Here is a 20,753-nt window from a genome sequence, read left to right as displayed (position 1 = left end):
CAACAGACTGTACGATGTTATATAGGTAAAGTATGTGTGTGTGTGTGTGTTTTTGTGTGTGTGTGTGTGTGTGTGAGAGAGAGAGAGAAAGAGAGAGAGAGATTTTCCCATTTTTTGAAGGGTTGGAATGGTGGCCAGCAAATATAAGGTCAATTATAAGATTCTATTTATAAATCACAGCCATAAAATGAAAACAAATTTTTCTAAATGTACAATGAAAACCACAAACTAAGTGTTTTGTTTAGTTATGAACTATGAACCATAATATCAGCCATAAGTACTGGCTCCTTATGTAACTCTCCATTATTATTTTCATGATTAGTAAAATTAAAATATAGGCAGGAACACTCACAATGGATTTACCCTATCATACTAAGGAGGAAGCTTGACATAGTAGAAGGAGACAGTCAATAAATATTTGAATAAATTAAAGCAAATAGGGAAAGAAAGGAAGAGGAAAGGAAAATTAGAAGGAAGGGAGAAAGTGGCAATGGAATGGAAGAATGAAAAGACGGAGGGAAGGGATATAATGGGCATTAAAATGGATTGATTATTTATTTATTTATTTATTTATTTATTTATTTATTTATTTATTTAGAGACGGAGTCTGGCTCTGTCGCCCAGGCTGGAGTGCAGTGGCCGGATCTCAGCTCACTGCAAGCTCCGCCTCCCGGGTTTACGCCATTCTCCTGCCTCAGCCTCCTGAGTGGCTGGGACTACAGGCGCCCGCCACCTCGCCCGGCTAGTTTTTTGTATTTTTTAGTAGAGACGGGGTTTCACCATGTTAGCCAGGATGGTCTCGATCTCCTGGCCTCGTGATCCTCCCGTCTCGGCCTCCCAAAGTGCTGGGATTACAGGCTTGAGCCACCGCGCCCGGCCTAAAATGGAATATTTAAATCCCAGCTCTGACTCTCTGTAGTTAGGTAAACTTTGACTAGCTTGAAGTTTATCTTCATTTGAACACGGGGCAGTACCTTTCAGAGTGATTGTGAGAAGAATAAATAATAGTTATGCAAGATAAATTAGAGGTCCATTGAACAATGTAGTGCCTATAGTCACCAATACTGCCTGCTTAAACATTTGATAAGAGGGTAGATCTTATGTTAATTGTTCTTATCACAAAAGGAAAACAATAATAAAAATAAAAATAGAAGAGAACAGGAGAAAACTTTTGGAGTGATGGATGTGTTATGGCACAGATTGTGTGATGGTTTCGTGTGTGCATACACATCTCCAAATTCGTCATTAAGTATGTACAACTTTTTCTATGTCAATCTCATCTCAATAAAGTAGCCTTGAAAATTACTTACAAAATAATACCCTTTGCACCAATGTGGATGCCACTGGAGGCTATTATCCTAAGCAAATTAACACAGGAACAGAAAGCCAAATACCACATGTTCTTACTTATAAGTGGGAGCTAAACACTGGATACTCATGGACATAAAGTTAGCAACAATAGATACTGGGGACTCCTAGAGTGGGGAGGGAAGGAAAAGGGAAATGATTGAAAAACTACTGGGTACTAGGCTCACTATCTGGGTAATGGGATCAATTGTATGCTCAACCTCAGCATCACATGATATGCCCATATAAGAAACATCGTGTGTAACCCCAAATCTAAGATAAAAAAATAAAAGTTGAAATTAATAAAAAAGCCAAAAAAAAAAAGATGCTTAATATATTGTTGCTGATAATTCTTGAATTTAGTTGAGTGGTGCCGCTGCTACAACTCCGTACCATCAGCAAACTCTATATAGCATTATCTTATGCATTTTTTTTTTTTTTACATTTACACCAAACTATACACATTATAAATGTACAGTGTTTAGAGTATGATTATGAGTTTGGGGGAAAAGTCTGTTTTTTAAAATAAAAGAAGTAATATATCATTTTTAAAAAGGCATGCTTCTCAACATTCTGTTGGATGCAAATGTGTCTCGGAACATCAAGAAGAAAATATTAGCACCTTCACCTTTATTTGAGGGAAGTAAATGCAACAAGCATCAAGCACCTGAACACCATTTAAACTGTGACATGTAGACCACGCGTGACGGCTCATGCCTGTAATCCCAGCACTTTGGGAGGCTGAGGCGGGTAGATCACCTGAGGTCAGGAGTTTGAGACCACCCTGGCCAACATAGTGAACCCCCATCTCTACTAAAAATATAAAAACTAGCCAGGCACAGTGGTGCATGCCTGTAATGCCAGCTACTTGGGAGGCTGAGGCAGGAGAATCGCTTGAACCTGGGAGGCAGACGTTGCGGTGAGCTGAGATTGCACCACTGCTCTCCAGCCTGGGCAACAGAATGAGCAAGACTCTGTCTCAAAGGAAACAGAAACAAAAACAAACAAAACTGTGACATGCACCAGAAGTCATGATGCTCTCATCCATTTTCCTATGTAATTAAGGTGCTTTTGGTATCATAATTGAAAGTTAAGGCTTTTTCATTGATAGCATCAGATATGGAAGGAATAAAGATTAAAGAAACATACTCACCGATAGGATCTGGTCTCCTCTCTGGAGCTCCCCACTTAGGTCTGCTGGTCCACCAGCCAGAATGAAGGATACAAAAATACCTTCTCCATCTTCCCCACCGACAATGTTGAAGCCCAGGCCAGTGGAGCCTTTGTGCAGGACCACCTTGCGAGGCTCTCTGCAGAAAGAAATAGAGAACACAGCTCAGAGGCTGATCCATTTAAGATTTAGGTTGCTTTTACTTTCATATGATATCAGCGATTCACTACCTATAAAATTGTTTCTCGAACTAAGATAACATTTGCACATCAAGAAAGAGGCTAATATCAGGACAGTATTTGAGTTCCCCACTGTAACAACCACCAAAATACCATGCAAAAATCATTCCTTCATTCTAAAAAAATTTCTTAAACTACCTTTACTTCTACTTTTCTTTTATCTAAAACATCTGTTTTTGTATTGAGCAACACAGTAATACTCAGTATGATGGATGTACACAAAAGGAGGGAGGGATTTTTGGGAACAAGAGACTAGGTTGAATGCCCAGATCAGGAAAGGTCTTATGTGTCAGGTTGTGGGTTTGTTGTTTGTTTGATTGTTAATTAAAATTTACTGTGTAGGCCATGGGGACTCATTGGAAGATTCTGAGACATTAAGAATACTTAAATTCATTTTAGGAAAATTAACAGATGGTCCTATGGAGGGCTGACAGAGAGGAAAGCACAGATACGACAGGAGGTGGGAAAACCATTTAGGATGTTGTTTAGTAATCCAGCTGCGAGGAAGTCACAGCCTGAACAAGGGTGACAGCAATGAGAATTTTAAAAAGGGCAACATGAGAGAGGAAATTTGAAGGGAGAAGCAGTAGGTCCAGAGATGACTCAGACACTGGAAAAAGAGGAGAGAGAGCATCTAAGTAACTAGCAAAAGGAGAGATGAGTGGAATCCAGGGTCATGAGAATGTGTATGATTTTGACATACTCAGTTCCAGAAAATAGTGGGATATCCAGGTGGAGACGTTCTGAAGCAGCTGGAGACAAAGAATAGGAATTTGGGTCTTCAGAGAGGACTATAAATACAGATTTGAGGATCATCAACAAAAAGGTCAGAGATCAAATCTTGAGCCAATAGTTGCTGAGTTTGTGTAGAGGTCAGAATAATATGGAATTATAGAATGTAAAAAGTCTTAAAGGGCATTTAGTTCAATTTTCTATATCAGTAATTTTAGAAAGTGTTTTGCAAGCCTTAGGTTTACCAAGTTGTCACTTGTGTCACCCACCCTCCTCTCCCAAACATCTCAGTTCATCTTCTATTTTCCAGCTCTTAATGATGTAAGAACGAGAGCCATCCAATATATTTTATACTAATGACTACACAAATAATTTGTTACTTGCTATCACATTTCCATGCATAAAATGATGCATTATGTATATAGCCTTATTATGAGGAAGAGTGTAAAGTGCACATCATAACTTGAACTGTAAGTAATAAATTATGTAACAATGCATTAAGTCAGAGGTAAAGTGACATATAGTTAACTCATTTCATTCTACAAATACTTTGTCAACACTTACTGTGCCAGGAGGGTGTTTCAGGTGCTCAGAATGTTTGCAAACAAAACAAATATCCCTGTACTTGTAGGCTTACAATCTAATGAAGGTAGACTAATAAACGATAGATACAATAAATAAATCAATTATATAGTATGTTATAAGGCAATGAGTATTTTGGAGAGAAAAAAGGCAGAACAGCGTAGGAGGGATAGGTTGTGGCGAGGAGGGCCTGGACAGGATGCATTGAGAAGGTGATATTTTAGAAAAAATTGAAGAGGTGAGGAAACTGGTCATGTCACTATAAAAAGAAAGAACATTCTGGCCAGAGGAAAGGAATAGACAAACAGAGATCCTAATATGGAAGGGTGCCTGGTATTGTCAAAGAACTAGGAGGCCATTGTGGCTAAACTGAGTAAATGAGGAAAGGAGAATGATAAACAATGAAGTTACTGTATTAGTTTTCTATTGCTGAGTAACAAGTGACCACAGATCTAGCAGGTTAAAACCACACGCATTATTCTCTTTCAGTTCTGTAGGTCAGAAGTCTGGGTGGACTTGATTGTGTTGTCTACCTATGCGGAAGTCAAGGTGTCAGCCAGGCTGAGCTTTATTGCAAGTTTCTGTGGAAAAACCTGCTTCCAGATGTATGTAGGTTGCTGGCAGAATTCAGTTTCTTGTGGTTGTAGGATTGTATTAGTCAGGGTTCTTCAGAGAAAGTCAACATGAGATTGCACACACACACACACATATACATACACCTATATTATATACACATACATAATAAGGAATTGGCTTATGCACTTATGGAGCCTGATAAGGCCTCAAGATTTGTGGCTGACAAATTGGAGACCCAGGAGAACCAGTGATATATATTAAGTAGTTGCAGGCTGAAGCTAAGCCTGAAGGCAGATGAAGACTGATGTCCCAGCTTGAAGATAGCCAGGAAGAAGAAGGAAATTCACCCTCTCATTGCTTTTTTATTCTATTCAGGCCTTCAGTGGATTAGATGAGGATCACACACTTTGGGGAAAACAATCTGTCTTACCCAGTCTATTGATTTGCATGTTCATCTCATCCAGAAACACCCTCACAGACATACCGAGGAAAATGTTTAACCAAATAGCTGGACACTCAGTGATTCAGTCAAGCTGACACACGAAATTAACCATCATAAGGAATAAGGTACCCATTTCCTTGCTGGCCATCAACTGGGGCCTCTCTCAGCTCCTATAAGCCATCCACATTCCTCATCCCACGGCTCTATCTTCAAGCAAGTAATGACACATTGGCACATTGAATCTTCTTAAGATTTGAAAGTTCTGACTTCCTCTTCTCCAACTAGCTGAATAACTCTTTGCTTTTTAGGGGTTTATGTGATTAGGCCAGGCCTATCCAGATAATGTTCCTATCTTAACTGATTAGTAACCTTAATTACATTTGCAAAATCCCTTTTCTTTTTCTTTTCTTTTCCTTTTTTTTTCTTTTTTTGAGATGGAGTCTCGCCCTGTCACCCAGGCTGGAGTGCAGTGGCACAATCTCGGCTCACTGCAAGCTCCGCCTCCCGGGTTCATGCCATTCTCCTGCCTCAGTCTCCCGAGTAGCTGGGATTACAGGCGCCAGCCACCACATCTGGCTAATTTTTTTTTTTTTTTTTAGTAGAGATGGGGTTTTACCGTGTTAGCCAGGATGGTCTCGATCTCCTGACCTCGTGATCTGCCCGCCTCGGCCTCCCAAAGTGCTGGGATTGCAGGCTTGAACCACCGCGTCCGGCCGCATAATCCCTTTTTCTTATATAAGAACTTAATTGTGGGAATAACACTAGGAGGTAGATATCACGAGTCCCTCTTAGAACTTTGCCTACCACTCTGAGAGAGACCATAGTGCATTAATCCTGTAGGGCCTTGTAGATCATTTTAAAAGCTTTGACTTTTACTCTGAGAGAAATGGGAAGCCTGTGAGAAAAATGACTTGACCTGACTTACATTTGTAAATGATTCCTTTGATGTAAAACAGACTCCTCTTGCAGCTGGGTGGGCATGGGAGTTCAGCTCCCCCTTGATCACAGAAACAGCAGGGAGGGAAACACAGAGCATTTCCCTCATTCTACCTCATTGCCACTAGGTGGGAGTAGAAGTTCAGCTCCCTGCTTGGATCCACTAACACCAATCGGGGAGAGAAGACGGGGTGCTGACTAGCACTGCCTTGAACCACCTTATTCTGCCTCCTTACCTCTGCATGGGTGTAGAAGTTTAGCTCCACACAGGGCCCTGCTGATGTTACCCTAGTAGGCAGAGTGGTTTTCCAACTAGTACTGATTTCCTCTTTCTCCTTCTACTTCATTGCCACTGTGCAGGGGTAGAAGTTAAGCTTCTTGCTGGTCCCCATCAATATTAGGAGTAGGGGAATGGAATGCCAGCTAATGCCACCTCATTCCAGCCTGTTGCTGCTGGATAAGGGTACGAGTTCAGCTCCCCACTAGAAAGTGGAGAATTGACTAGCACCACCTCATACCCCCTTGTTCTGCCTATTTGCTGCCCAGATGGGGATGGAAATTCAGTTCTTATTCTGTCTACCAACAACAGCCTAGTGGAGGAAGTGGAAGGCCATCTTAGAGTTGCCTCTCCTGGCTGCCCCTGGTGGAGCCAGAAATCTAGCTCTCTACACAGCACTACTGACACTGCAGGGTTGAGGGGACAGTTTTTTCTTTGGTGTTTGGCTAGAGTAGGTCAGTATTATCAAAAGTTTTCCTGTTCTGTTAGTCTACCTGTTTTTCCCAGTCATTTATCTATAGGGAGCAGGTTTCGCTTGGAGCTGTTTTTGACTGTACTTATTGGCAGTCCAGGCTGCCGTTTCTCCAGTGCTCCGTCCAAATACATAGCAAACAAAAGAAAAAAAGAAGAAAGAAACAGTCCTGGGAACTCACTACAGTATCCTTCCTTTCCTAGACAGTCTGTTGCCTCCCTTCCAACTCTAAAGTCTTCCTACATTAGTGTTTTTCTACTCAAGGTTTTTTTGTTTTGTTTTGCTTTTTAAATAAGAGGGTGGATTAGAGAGAAATGGGGATACATTTTAAAGGTAGAGGCCAACAGAATTTTGATGAAAAGGTTTTTGACAAAATCTCCCCCTTGCTCGAGAATAAACACATGTATAGACATTCTTAGTGGGTCCAACAACACTGGAGCTCTATATAGTACATATAGATGGAGGGAAGAGAGTGATTAGGACTCTGACATTTGTCCCTGTGCTAGATATTGTGTTTGATGCTTTACGTGAATCATTTGATTTATTCCTCAAAGAAATGAAAGGTATACTGATTTTGCAACTACTTTGAAACAGACACAGAAAGCAAAATAGATTGATGATTGGATAGATGGGCAGGCATGTGATAAAGTAAGTAAAGGAAAATGTTCATAGTAGAATCTAGGTGGCAAGTACATGGATGTTCATTGCAAAATTTTTAAACCTTTCCTTATGTTTGAAAAATGTTTCTAATAAAATTGTGAGTAAAAGAAATAACCTGAAGAAGAAATCATTATGGCAAATTTTTAGATTAGTGAAATGAGACTACTTGCCTAAGCTTTTAGCTGAGTTTAGTAAATATCAAAGGTAGGATTAAGGACATAGATTTTCTGTCTCACAATCCCCAAATCTAGAATATGGTATATACCAGAGATTGCAAACCAGCAAGTCAAAGGCTGAATTTGACTGACAATATTTACAAATGTTTGAATTAGTTGCCCAAGTTTAAAATTAGGAAAATTTGCATAAAATATGAATTTGTGGCCTCACGTGAAAAAAATCTGACATTCCACTAACACTAGCTCCCAGTTTTGTTGTGAGGTAACACTTGGTTTAGAGAATGGGCTTCTTTAGAATGGTCATTCGTTCACCAGTTTGCCACAGTCCTAACCTCTTTCTCATGTTCCCAGACAAAAAAAAAGCTGTCATTGTACCACATTTGCACTTCTTATAAAATTAAGAGGAAAGTATTTCTTGTACTCATACTCCTATCAAAAATGGGAAAATGAAAGATTTATGGAGGGAATCATATTTTAATAAAAATCGGAGACAGTAAGATTCCTACGGAAGTAAAGATTATCCTTACATGTTTAATACTCAATGTGACTTTATGAAAGCTGTCAAAAGACAGCTTTCAAAGGTCATTATGAAATATCATTGCCCATCACCCATTTATGTTACCCATCTGGGGGCATTTTGTTAGTGACCCTTGCACTTTGGTATACTGCTTCCTGTCTATAAAAACAGAAAACATATAATGTTTGCATGACAGTAGATTTTATTTATCTGGACCTCATTTATTTCAAACTATCAGAACAAATCTTTTAAACCAAATTATCTGGAATTTTTGCAACTCAGAAAATTTAAATGCCTTTTTTTAAAAAAGAATTTTATATTATAGTTAATTATGATACTTATTTTAATAGTGAAGAGAAATGACAAAAAATAAATTTGTAAAATGGAATGTAACTAACGTCCTAAGCACAACTTCAAAGGATTTATTTTTTCTAATTTAAATTTCCTATACTAACAACCTATTACAGCAATCTGTAGATTTTAAAGCATTTTCACATATATTTTTCCTGTTAGAGGATCAAAGCCCTTTAAAGTATTACAAGTCCTATTTTGTTGATGCTTAGGTAAATCAGCTTGTCTACATTCACACAGCCAGAAGCATCAGAGCTAGTCTCTTTGCTATAAGTTAAGTGTTTCACCCATTCGATGGAGAGGGAACTTAAACAATGAAAAGTTTGAAAGACTAAGCTAAAATTCAAGTATATTTAAAGTATAGTAGTATATATTAACATATATATAAGCCAGAGGAGGATTCTTAATTTAAAAAAAGGGATTAAGATATATTTATTATATTACAGAATATAGTTTCCAAAAGCATTGACTCTCAAAGATTCACTTTAACTGCCTTTAGCTCTTATCATTTGAACCACATGGTTCAATACCTCATTCCGCGCTGCCTTGCACTCTTCCCTCTCTGAATATCATGGTATCTACTCCAACCCCTTCATCTCCTCTAATTCAGGTTTTGACGTTTAGGATAACCTCCCCAACTTGAAGTCTCCTTGATCCTAGTTTCAATCTTCCAAATACATTCTCCTCCCTAAAATACAAATCAGATCATCTTACTACCTTGCTTAAATGTCTCTAGCCACCCTATGTTCCAACCACATCAAACTCCCTGTGCTTCCCTGAGTTCGACCTGTTGCTTCATACCTCTACAATTTGGCTCAGGCCACCTTAAAACTCAGTTCAATCATCACTTCTCTGAATCCCCAGGTACATATGATGACTTGTTCCGTGGGTCCACACTGTGTCTTCCACACATGCTTCTATTGCAGCATGTTTTACAGTGTGTCCTAATTGCTCATACATTCTTCTCAAGAAAATGTGAACTCCTAGAACCCAGGCACCAGCATTTCCCCAGTAATAGTAAGATGCCCAGCAGGTAGCAGGAACTCAGAAAATAGGTATTAAATGAATGGATAAAATCCCACAGTGATTTAGGTCTCCATTTCATATTATAACTAATTACGTGAATGTCTTTCCCTCTTCCTAGATTTTAACCAGGGATGTTGAAATCTAAATTCCACAGATACAGATCACAAAACACAAATGGGCAAAGCAGGATGAGAAGGAAACATAGCAAACTGGAAGACACGTTTCATCTAAAGGGGGGCTGCTGCTGTTCAACTCTGGACAATTACTCCAAGCAGGAATGTCAAGTAATCTTGATAGATTCTCTAATTTTTAAAGACAAGCCAAGAATCTAGATATTTATATAAATTTCCCAGAATTCAAAGATGAGAAAGGTTAAAAAAGGTAAAAGCATGCTGTATGTCAAACTAAACATGTTTGTTATGGATCCAGGTATGAACTGCCAGTGTGAGACTGCCTTGTTAGAAGTTTGATGGTGCATTCGACATCGGCTTCATGTTTTTCACTTGCATTGCGCTCAGAATGGTACTTGACTCATGGTCATTTAATATTCCACATTTAGCCCATCTCTTTTCTTCAGTTTTCAATTTCTCCCATTCTGTAATACCCTTTTATCTTACTGTTTCTCTTTTGTCTTTTTTTCCTTTTATATTATACCTGCCCAAGACCCATCATTTTCATGAACCATTGTGAAACATTTTGAGGCACAGCTGCTTTTGCATGTATACTGCCGAGGCTAATGACTCTGGGTCTGATTAATGTAATGGCCCACATTTCTATGAATTGTTTTGTGTGTGACAGTATTGTGGACCCCAATGAGATCATAATATCCTGGAGGTGAGGTATCATGGTTTACATTTCTAGGTATCCCTAATATACATAGAAGACTGTTCAGTCAACACTTGATGATTGAATAAACAAACACAATTTATAAATAACTCAAATACTTTTTATACTGAAATGATTTGGGGACTTTGATTTTCTATGTTATTTATCATCCAGAATTCATACTGCCAAGGGCTCTATTACTAATCATTATTATACATCATTATACACTGACAGTGGAACAAAACTCTATCTCTCATTTCTCATTCTGAAATTAGCTCAGGGATTGTAATCTTATGAAAATTTTCCCTGATACTCTCCTTTATCTGTCTACTGTAGGCTGGGCTAAGTGCCTCCCCTAGCAATCTTTTCATGTATCTATCATAATGCTTATTCCACTGGATTGGTTTATTTGACTCCCTTTCCAGCTAGAGTGAGCAACTTCAGGGCAGGGACTTATACAAAACAGACGTGTGTTGGCATTTGCTTTTTGTCTCCAGTACCTGGTACATAATAGGTGCTCACTGTCAGCTAATTTCATATTATATTTTAAGTATGGAATGTACAGAAGACAGAATTTGGTCACTCACAATATCAGCATTTTTAAAAACAAAGTTAGATAGCCACTTAAAAATATATATCTTATATATATCCATCCAACTTCCAATAGACAACCATTGTGTTAGGCACTGTGAATACAAAGATTAAAGAGCCTGGGGTAGGAGGAGCCACATGTAAACAAACGCTTATAGAAGCCTAGGAAGTGGACAAGTGCTATGACAGAAACATGTGAGCAACAAGCTACAGTATCCAAGAGTAAGGAGTGGCCAGCCTTCTTCTTAAAAGGTATTATTCTTTAATCATCATCACTTAGATGAAATGTGCTATATTCACTTACGCAGTTTTTATTTTTCTCTTAATGTGATGTAAAAAGTCTTTATAATTATAAAACCTTTGGATGCTGAATGAATGGAGAAATGTCAGCCTGACCTGCTCCAAGCTGTGATAGATCATCAGCAGCATAATCTTGTTTAGTGGGAGTCTCAGACGGTGCTCTAAACTAGTCAGGATGTTTTCAGGAGAAAGGAGGTGCTGTGGGCTGTCTTTCTCTCTTTACACCAGATACTTTAAGAGGGTTCATGATTCAAAAAGGAAAATTAAGGTCGGGCATGGTGGCTCACGCCTGTAATACCAGCACTTTGGGAGGCCGAGGTGGGCATATCATGAGGTCAAGAGATTGAGACCATCCTGGCCAACATGGTGAAACCTCATCTCTACTAAAAATACAAAAATTAACTGGGCATGGTAGAGTGTGCCTGTAGTAGTCCTAGCTACTCAGGAGGCTGAGGCAGGAGAATCACGTGAACCTAGGAGGCAGAGGTTGCAGTGAGCAGAGATTGTGCCACTGTACTCCAGCCTGGTGACAAAGTGAGACTCTGTCTCAATAAAAAAAAAAAAAAGGAAAATTACTACTTAAACTGAAGGCTTTTTCATAGCCATTCATGGGCTATTCCTTGAACTCTAAGCATCTGGGGGCTTGGGAAGTTACTCCAGTCAACTCCTACAACCTCCATGGTGAGAAGCTATATTGGGTAGTGGGAATTAAGGTATAAATATGTTTTCATTAATCTTTCTAAAGAACATACCTAATCATGTTTCTCTCTTGCTCAAAAGCCTTCTAAGGATATGTATACTTTTTAGGATAAGGTCTAAACTTCTACATAGGCATTCAAAGCTTTGACCTCACCTACCTCTCCACCACCCAACTTCACTGTACCCCCTTGTACTTCATGTTTCTTTCAGCCTTACAAAGTTGACAACCACAGCTTCTCATTCCATGTTATTCCTCCTTGTCTTTGCCCAGGCTGTTTGCTTTGGCTAGAAGGATGCCTGCCTTTTCCTGGTATTCTCATCTATCTAAGGAAGTCCTACTTGGCCTTTAAGACTGAGGTCAGGTACCATCTCCTCTCTGCTGTCCCCTCTACCCTCACCTCCAGAAGAATTGACTTTTTTGAAACCACATTGTCCTTTCATTGATCACACCACTATCACTGCCTTTACTGTCCTGAAATTAATTTATTTACCCATCCATCTATGCTGTGAATCTCTATGATCCTGAAAGACAAAGGACATTTAGGTCCTTGTTTTGTGTAATTTTGGGAACTGGTACAGACTGAGTATATAAGAGATATACAAACAAAAATATTGTTTCATGAAAGAAAAAAAAAAAAGTGAGAGGTTGGGAAAAACGATACTGAGTTCTAGTTCTAGCTCTCTTGGGATCTGTGGGAAGCCCGGATTGTCCTCTACAGGTTGGGTTCCTTGCTTGGGTAATGGAGGGAATAATGTTTGTCTCATGGGGAAGTGTTGAAATTCCGATAAGACAATGAACTAAAGGCATCTAGAAAACTAATAAATTTTGAAGAAACTTAAATATTGAGATGCTATTTCCAGTAATTTGGCAGATTAGATATTCTGAAAACCCCTTTCATTACAAAGCAGCTAAAAATTCTGAATAAAATAGTTATAAAATACTTTTAAATGCTTGGCTAAGCTTGCAAGTAAAAGAAATCTTCAGAGGCTGAAAATGAAGCAGAAATGCAAGCTCAGAAGAAAGCAAGTACTGAGAATAGCAGCAGACTGAAGAGTGATGAGCTAGTGTGTTAGTGTCTAGATTTGCTGGCTGCATGAATAGGACTGTGTGAGTGCAGTGGTGGGATTAGATGAGAGACACCTCAGCAAAATTAGGACCTTGTGAGGCTACACCCCAAACAAAAGGATAAAGTACAAAAATATTAGCACCTCAACAATGTCCAGGATACATATCTACCCTGATTTTGGCTCATAGGAATAAAAAAGGGCCTGGGGGCCAGGCGCAGTGGCTTACGCCTATAGTAATCCCACTACTTTGGGAGGCCGAAGTGGGTGGATCAGTGAAGGCCAGAAGTTGGAGACCAGCCTGGCTAGCATGGTGAAACTCCATCTCTACTAAAAAAAAAAAAAAAAATTAGCTGGGCACGGTGGTGCATGCCTGTAATCCCAGCTACTTGTGTGGCTGAGGCATGAGAATCACTTGAACCTGGGAGGCGGAAGTTGCAGTAAACCAAGATAGCATCACTGCACTTTAGCCTGGGCAACAGAGTGAGAGTCTGTCTCAAAAAAAAAAAGAAAAGAAAAAAAAGGGGGCCTGGGGAACTAATCGAGGCATGTTTGAATGTGGAAGAAGTTACACTTGCAAACAGAATTAATAACACTGAATACATTGGGAGAATAAAGGAGGGAGAGTCCACTGAGTCGTAGAAGAAAGATCTTGGCAATAGGTCTCCAGCACTGTGAGGTCGAGGTGCTCTCTAGCTCCAGCTGCAGGTGGCTAACATAAATGTGCTGTCCTGGTGGTAGGGGTAACATGAGATGGGCTCATCTGGCCATCCTAGCTCTATGACAGTAGTCATTAGGGTCACTTGGGTAGCTAATTTCCCTCTCAGAGTGCAGGCTCACCAAGCCTCCGGCTCATTAAAATATAATTTCTCCCAGTGTTTTTCCTATTGGGAGCAATGTGCATTCAGGTATCTTGAGTAGTTACATTTTGCATTGTATATTAAAAACATGGTATTACAACATATAAGCTTGATTACTCCTGGATACACTGACAAAAATTGAGTTTCAGAGACTGTAAATGGAAGGCCCAGATCTAGTACCATGACAACCCAAAAAGGATCTGTTACCCTTGGAAATCATATGGGAAGTCTACAGCTAGTCTTCTGGAATCCTTTTTCCTTCATTCCTCTATAAATGCAACTGTGTTCATGTGAACAATGTTATTAAAAAGAGGAGATCCTTGAGGAGATCTAAAAGACTTTTTTAGTAGAATGAGAAGACATGTATTAGTAAAATTGTGAAGAGAGGAGCATACCAAAGGTGGTCACATGGTAGACAACAACAGAAGGCTTCAAAGCTGCTGGTTGATTACAACCTTCTTATATCTAAATGAACTAGCTCCTCAAAAGGATGCAGCATAATGTGTGCCTCATATTTAAATAGTTAATTTTGTCTGTTAGCCAAATAATCAGTCAAAGAGATTATTGGGCATCATACAGATACACAAAGATAGGAGGTTTTGTTGAACTGCTATTTGAGGACATGTTATTAAAATAATAGAAAGAAATCTGTCATCATAAGGGGGGATCTATGCATTAAATATGCAATATAGACCAGATTGACTTCAGCAAAATAATAACCACACTGATACAGAGTTTATGCTAAATATACTGTGGTTGGTACTGCGTGGGATAAAACAACTCTACTAGCGGAGGATGGTATGGGGTACTGTGATATTGGGAAAGACAATGGGCATTGGAGCTAGATAGATCTAGGCTTCAATCATAATCCTATCAATAAATATGAGTAATCTTGGTGTAGTTTCTTGACGTTTTGCTTTTTTAGCTATAAATTGTGAAAAATAATATCTATTTTCTGGCATTGTGAAAGAATTGAAATAACATAAAAATACTAGAATCACACAGCAAGTTCTCGGTAAATGCTAACTCATTTCCTTTCCCTATAGAAAGTTATGACCTTTGAAAGGTAAATAGTCACACATAAAGTAATAAATCAATATTGTAAAGCCACATATATTAAGTACCAAGTGAGTATTGTGGATGAAAGATCTCTGTGTTTAGTCAATATAGACCAGATTGACTTCAGCAAAATAATAACCACACTGATACAGAGTTTATGCTAACTCTGTATAAACAGAAAGTAGTTATACAGAGGAGGAAAGGAAAGGAAAGTAGAGGGTATTTCAGTACATAGCATGAACCTAGGGTCAGAGCAGAGATATGCAAGATGTATTTGGAGTACAGGGAGTATCCCAGTTTGAATAATGTGCAGGATTGGCCTCAAGGAAAAGTAGAAGACTGAGGCAGACTGGGAAGGAACATGGATGCCAACCTAAGGAAGTCAGACTTTATACTTGGATAATGTGAAGGCATTGAATGTTTGTGCACCCACGGGAGATTCTGTAATGCAATAACTTCTATTTGTAAGCCTTAAGTGTTTATGTTACACTGTTCTGTTTCTACAACCCAAGATTGCCTGTAATGAGGTTAATTAATAATTCTAAAGGTCTCTAAAGACACTTCTGCTGCAAAGTGAGGGGCTTTGATTGAGGCTGTAATGGAAGATCTTGGATTTAACTGCTAAGATCTGAGTTCTTTTTTTTTTTTTTGAGATGGAGTTTTGCTCTTGTTGCCCAGGCTGGAGTGCAATGGCACGATCTCACCTACCGCAACCTCCACCTCCCAGGTTCAAGCGAATCTCCTGCCTCAGCCTCTCTAGTAGCTGGGATTACAGACATGTGCCACCATGCCCGGCTAATTTTTGTATTTTTTTAAGTAGAGACAGGGTTTCTCCATGTTGCTCAGGCTGGTCTCGAACTCCTGACCTCAGGTGATTCGCCTGCCTCGGCCTCCCAAAGTGCTGGGATTACAGGCATGAGCCACCATGCCTGGCTTGTCTGAGTTCTCTCTTCCTTCTCTTCTCTGGAGTAAATCTTAGAATTAGGTACACATCTGAGACTACATATAACATCCTTGGTAAATGGAATCAAACAGATAAATTAAAAATTTTTCTTCTCGCAACATAAATTAACTACAGATCAATTAGTTTGATTTAAAAATATTTGGAGTACTTTCTTATCCACATATCAAATATGATAATCTAATAACCAAGTTTCACCTCAATTTGCTTTTGTCTAAATTTCTTGAGAAAATAAACAAAGAACCAATTTTATGTTGCTTTACATACGTTCTCACTTTTCATAACCATACCTTCTAATCATTATTTTATCTCCAAAGCAAAAAGAAAAAAAAAAAAAGGATTACCCCTCTTTTTCTTTTATTTCATAACGTTTTCATTGCCAACTTATTTTAAGTTATATGTACTATCCATAATGATAATAATTTGCTTTTGTTCCCTGTTGCATTTTGAATTTTTAAAGATAAGTTAACTATAAAAGGAATATTTTTTTGATAATTATAACACGAATAATTTTAGCAATCTTGTTAAACTAAATAAAAGTAAAGAAGTAAATATCTATTGTATAGAGTTATTTTTCATAGTTGCGTCATTTGTTCTCAAGCTCTCATGACTGGTGAAATAATGTCTGAAACTATTATGAAGCTGGGGCATTAGCAAAACTAATATTCAAAAATAGGATTAGAGGAAAAAACTCTGCCTATTCTTTCTAAAGGCAAAGTACATTTTATGAATGATTTTTTAAAATGTCTTTTGAGTTGGAACATTATGGTATTATGAAACTCCAATTAATTATCAAATGTTCAAACCCTCTACAATTAGTGTGATATGGGGAAAATGGCTTAAATTAAAGTGAAATAATTGGGTTCAAGTATTTCATGTTTTCTCTTAACTCTGATATGGATACATCCATATAATTGTAGAAAAAAACTTTAGACTGAGGCCTGTTTTCTAGTCCTGACTCCAATATTAACTCCTGAGTGTCCTTGAAAATAGCCTCTCTGAACTAGTTTCCATATTGTATAACTAGAGGAGGGGTGAGAAAGGCAAACCAGAATCACCACCATCCCTTCCAGCTCCAGCATTACACATGCTTGCTTAATGAAAATCAGAAGTGGGGCATTCCCATTTCTAAAACCACAATTCCACTTGATGATTTAATAAATATTTAGTACTCACCTTCAAGAAAGTGGAGAGAACAGAAACAGCTCTATTGTTAGGTCCTCTCCAACTTGGCCTCTCTTCAGCTTTTGACATTATAAACGTTCCTCTCTATGTTTCCATAATTGAAATTTTGGAAAATGTTCTATGTATCTGTTTGCCTACTATCGTAGTTACCAGTCATATGTGTTAGTAAGCACTTGAAGTGTGGCTGGTATGACTGAGACACTGAATTCTCCTCTTTTTTCTTTCCTCTAGCTCTTTCTCGGAGGGCTCCTTTGTCTCTCTAGGTCTCAGTTTAAACTGTGCTCTGTGACCACTCCATCTAAACTAGTCCCCTACTCCTTTTTTTTCTTTTTTAAAATCACGGCCTCTTGTAAGGATACTTATCTTACAGTAAATTAATTGTGTTTGTTTGTTTGCTTGTCGCCCATCTCCCACTATAACGCAATCTCTATGAGAACTACAACCCCCTTGGGCCTCTAGCATCTAGTCTAGTCCCTGGTACAGATTAGGGCCTTGATGTTTTTTAAATAAATTAATAAATAGGTGGTCTTATCCTTTTCTAGAGTGATAATCCACTAATTCATATCTCTGGCCTGGATCAGTCTTCTCTACTCCACATTTCTATTCAGTTCCTCCAGAATGAAATCATTATTTTCTCCTTGAATCTTTTTTTCTCCCTTTTGTTCCTTATCTGGGTTAATGGTGTTTGCCCAATCTTATAAATCAGAAACTTCTGCATTTCCTTCTCTACTGCTCATCTGGTACTTCCAATCATCCAACAAATGCAGTCATCTTTAACTCAGAAATGCCTCTCACATCATCTTAGTATTGTTGCCTTAGTTCAGGCCCATGACATCTCTGCCAGGGATTCCTAACTAGGATTCTCCTTACAATATGAAGTAACTATTAATTTGGGCTCCATGGACTTTTTCAATCTCAACTTTCAATACATTCCTTCTAGCACTATACCTATCAATTATGCATAAATTCCTCTGTGGCCCTCATGGCCAGACTCTCCTGTGCCATTTGTGTGTTCTTCCTCTGTCTGGAATGCCCATCCCCAGATGAGCCAGTTTATCCTTCAACAATTCCACAGGCACATTTAGCCATCTCCTGGGTGGTGTTCCCAGAGCATTTTACTGGGAGCATTATAGTACTATCACTTAAAAATAGATACAGATATATGTATCTCTCCTCCACTCACTGGGAATTCTTTATGCACAAGAAATGTATCTATTCAATTTTCTGAAGAATGATTTAGTCCTCTGCAGTAATTACTTGGCTTTGGTTCCAGACACACATCTAAGTTTAAAACCGAGATTTGTCATTTATTAGCTACAAGACCTTGGTCAATTTACTTCATCTTGTTGAACCTCAGTTTTTTTTTTTTTTTTGAGATGGAGTCTGGCTCTATCGCCCAGGCTGGAGTGCAGTGGCCGGATCTCAGCTCACTGCAAGCTCCGCCTCCCAGGTTTATGCCATTCTCCTGCCTCAGCCTCCTGAGTAGCTGGGACTACAGGCACCCGCCACCTTGCCCGGCTAGTTTTTTGTGTTTTTTAGTAGAGACGGGGTTTCACCGTGTTAGTCAGGATGGTCTCGATCTCCTGACCTCGTGATCCACCCGTCTCGGCCTCCCAAACTGCTGGAATTACAGGCTTGAGCCACCGCGCCCGGCCTGAACTTCAGTTTTTATATCACAAAATGAGAATAATGGTGGTACTTACATTGTGGTTTTTGTGAGGATTAAATGGGATAATAAATGCAAATGCCTGGACTATATTAATAAATAACATGTTGGAAACTCTTAATAGTCATTCATATATTTATCAAGCACACGCCATTTGCCAAGTATTGTGTTATAGATGAAGATTATTGTGACTGACTTGGCCCTCATAGAATTTCAAATCTAGTGGAAGAAATAAGACATAAATAGAGAGAGAGAGATATTTGAAACAAAATATAAGTAATAAAAGAGATACATAAAAAGTGCTGTGAGGGCCTGGGATAGAGAGAAATAATTTCTGGATGGAGGGGTGTCTATGGAAGGTTTGCTGAAGAAGATCACACTTAAATTACACAGGAAAAACATGGCCAGAATTATTTGCTTTGTGAATTACTTCTCTCAGCATAGCAAGTGCTTTGCAAGGGCAGATGCAGGTTTTATACGGTCTGGAAGTTTTACAATCTGGAGCTCCCTTTTTTAAAAAATTTATTTTATTTTTTAAAAAGCATAAAATATTACACTTGTAACATGAATTTCTTATTTACCCGGAATGCTAGTGCCTGATATCTCAAATGTGCTTACTGTATATGAACTCTTGTTCCCCCGGCCTTTGTGTCTCCAGTACCCAGCAAAGTGTCTAACACAAGGTACAAGAGCTTGAAGAGGTCCATGTAATTGAAGGGCCTAGGGTTTCAAGGTAAATACACTTCTGGTGCTGTGCTTGGCGCTGGAAATATAACTATAAATACAACTTAGTTCCTGACTTCATGGGCTCTCATCCTAGGGGGACTGGGAGGGAAGTAAGTAAAAATAACCAATTATAATAACATTCATTCATCCATAACATTTGGGATAAGTTTTTTTTTTTTACCTTGAGACGGAGTCTTGCTTTGTCGCCCAGGCTGGAGTGCAGCGGCACGATCCTGGCTTACTGCAACCTACGCCTCCCAGGTTCAAGCGATTCTCCTGCCTCAGTCTCCCAAGTAGCTGGGATTATAGGCACATGCCACCACTCCCAGCTAATGTTTTGTATTTTTAGTAGAGATGGGGTTTCACCTATTAATCAGGATGGTCTTGATTTCCTGACCTCATGATCTACCCATCTCTGTCTCCCAAAGTGCTGGGATTACAGGCATGAGCCACCGTGGCCAGCCCGGTGTTTACAGTAGGTAGGAGAGCACTGATAGAGAGATAGGGAGTAGGATAACAATTAATGAATAAGGAAAAGTATAAATGAAGGAAGTGAGGGAATATGAGGTGTTTGAAGGAAAGCAAATATTTTCACTGGACTAGAACGTACCATTCTAGAAGGGGTACAGTGGAGACATGAAGGCAGAGGCCAGATCAGGAGGAGGTTCTTAGGGCAAACAGAGATTCAATTCTTAATACTCAGAAGAACAGAGCAGAATATTTGCATATACTTTCTTCATTCATTTAACCAAGGTTTTGCCAGCAGTTACTGGGCTAGACCCTGGCCGAGCCTTGCACATACAAAGCTATATAAGACCTCCCTGTCCCTGTAAAGTTTACACTCTGTGTTATGTGTTGAATTGTGTCTCCAACCCTAAAGAAATTTTGAAGTCCTAACTCCCAATACCCCAGAATGTGACATGTTAGGAAAGGATTATTGTAGATGTTAGATGTTAAGAAGAGGTCACACTGGAGTAGAATGAGTCCCTTATCCAGTCTGACTGGTCTCCTTATAAGAAGACAGCCAGGGCTGGGTGGGGCGGCTCACACCTGTAATTGCAGCACTTTGGGAGTCAAAAGAGGGTGAAACACCTGAGGTCAGGAGTTTGAAATCAGCCTGGCCAACATGGTGAAACCTTTTCTCTACTAAAAATTAGCTGGGTGTGGTGGCAGGCACCTGTAATCCCAGCTACTCAGGAGGCTGAGGCAGGAGAATTGCTTGAACTCAGGAGGCAGAGGTTGCAGTGAGCTGAGATGGAGCCATTGCACTCCAGTTTGAGCAACAAGAGTGAAACTTGGTCTCAAAAAAAAA

General features: G+C 39.1%; 1 protein-coding gene across 8 annotated transcripts in view; it reads right to left on the bottom strand.

The window, feature by feature from the left end:
- DLG2 (discs, large homolog 2 (Drosophila)) overlaps window positions 1-20,753 on the bottom strand; it is a 2,293,993-nt gene that overhangs the window by 401,698 nt on the left and 1,871,542 nt on the right. For all 8 annotated transcript variants that reach the window (XM_011938528.1, XM_011938530.1, XM_011938531.1 and 5 more), the window contains one exon: window positions 2,501-2,657. In XM_011938528.1, coding sequence (XP_011793918.1) covers window positions 2,501-2,657 — 157 coding nt within the window. The remainder of the gene's footprint in view (window positions 1-2,500; window positions 2,658-20,753) is intronic.

Source organism: Colobus angolensis, unplaced genomic scaffold, assembly GCF_000951035.1.
Source record: "Colobus angolensis palliatus isolate OR3802 unplaced genomic scaffold, Cang.pa_1.0 Scaffold174, whole genome shotgun sequence".
Classification (NCBI taxonomy): domain Eukaryota; kingdom Metazoa; phylum Chordata; class Mammalia; order Primates; family Cercopithecidae; genus Colobus; species Colobus angolensis.
The sequence above is the reverse complement of the archived record's forward strand: the minus strand, read 5'-3'. Positions and strand labels throughout refer to the sequence as shown.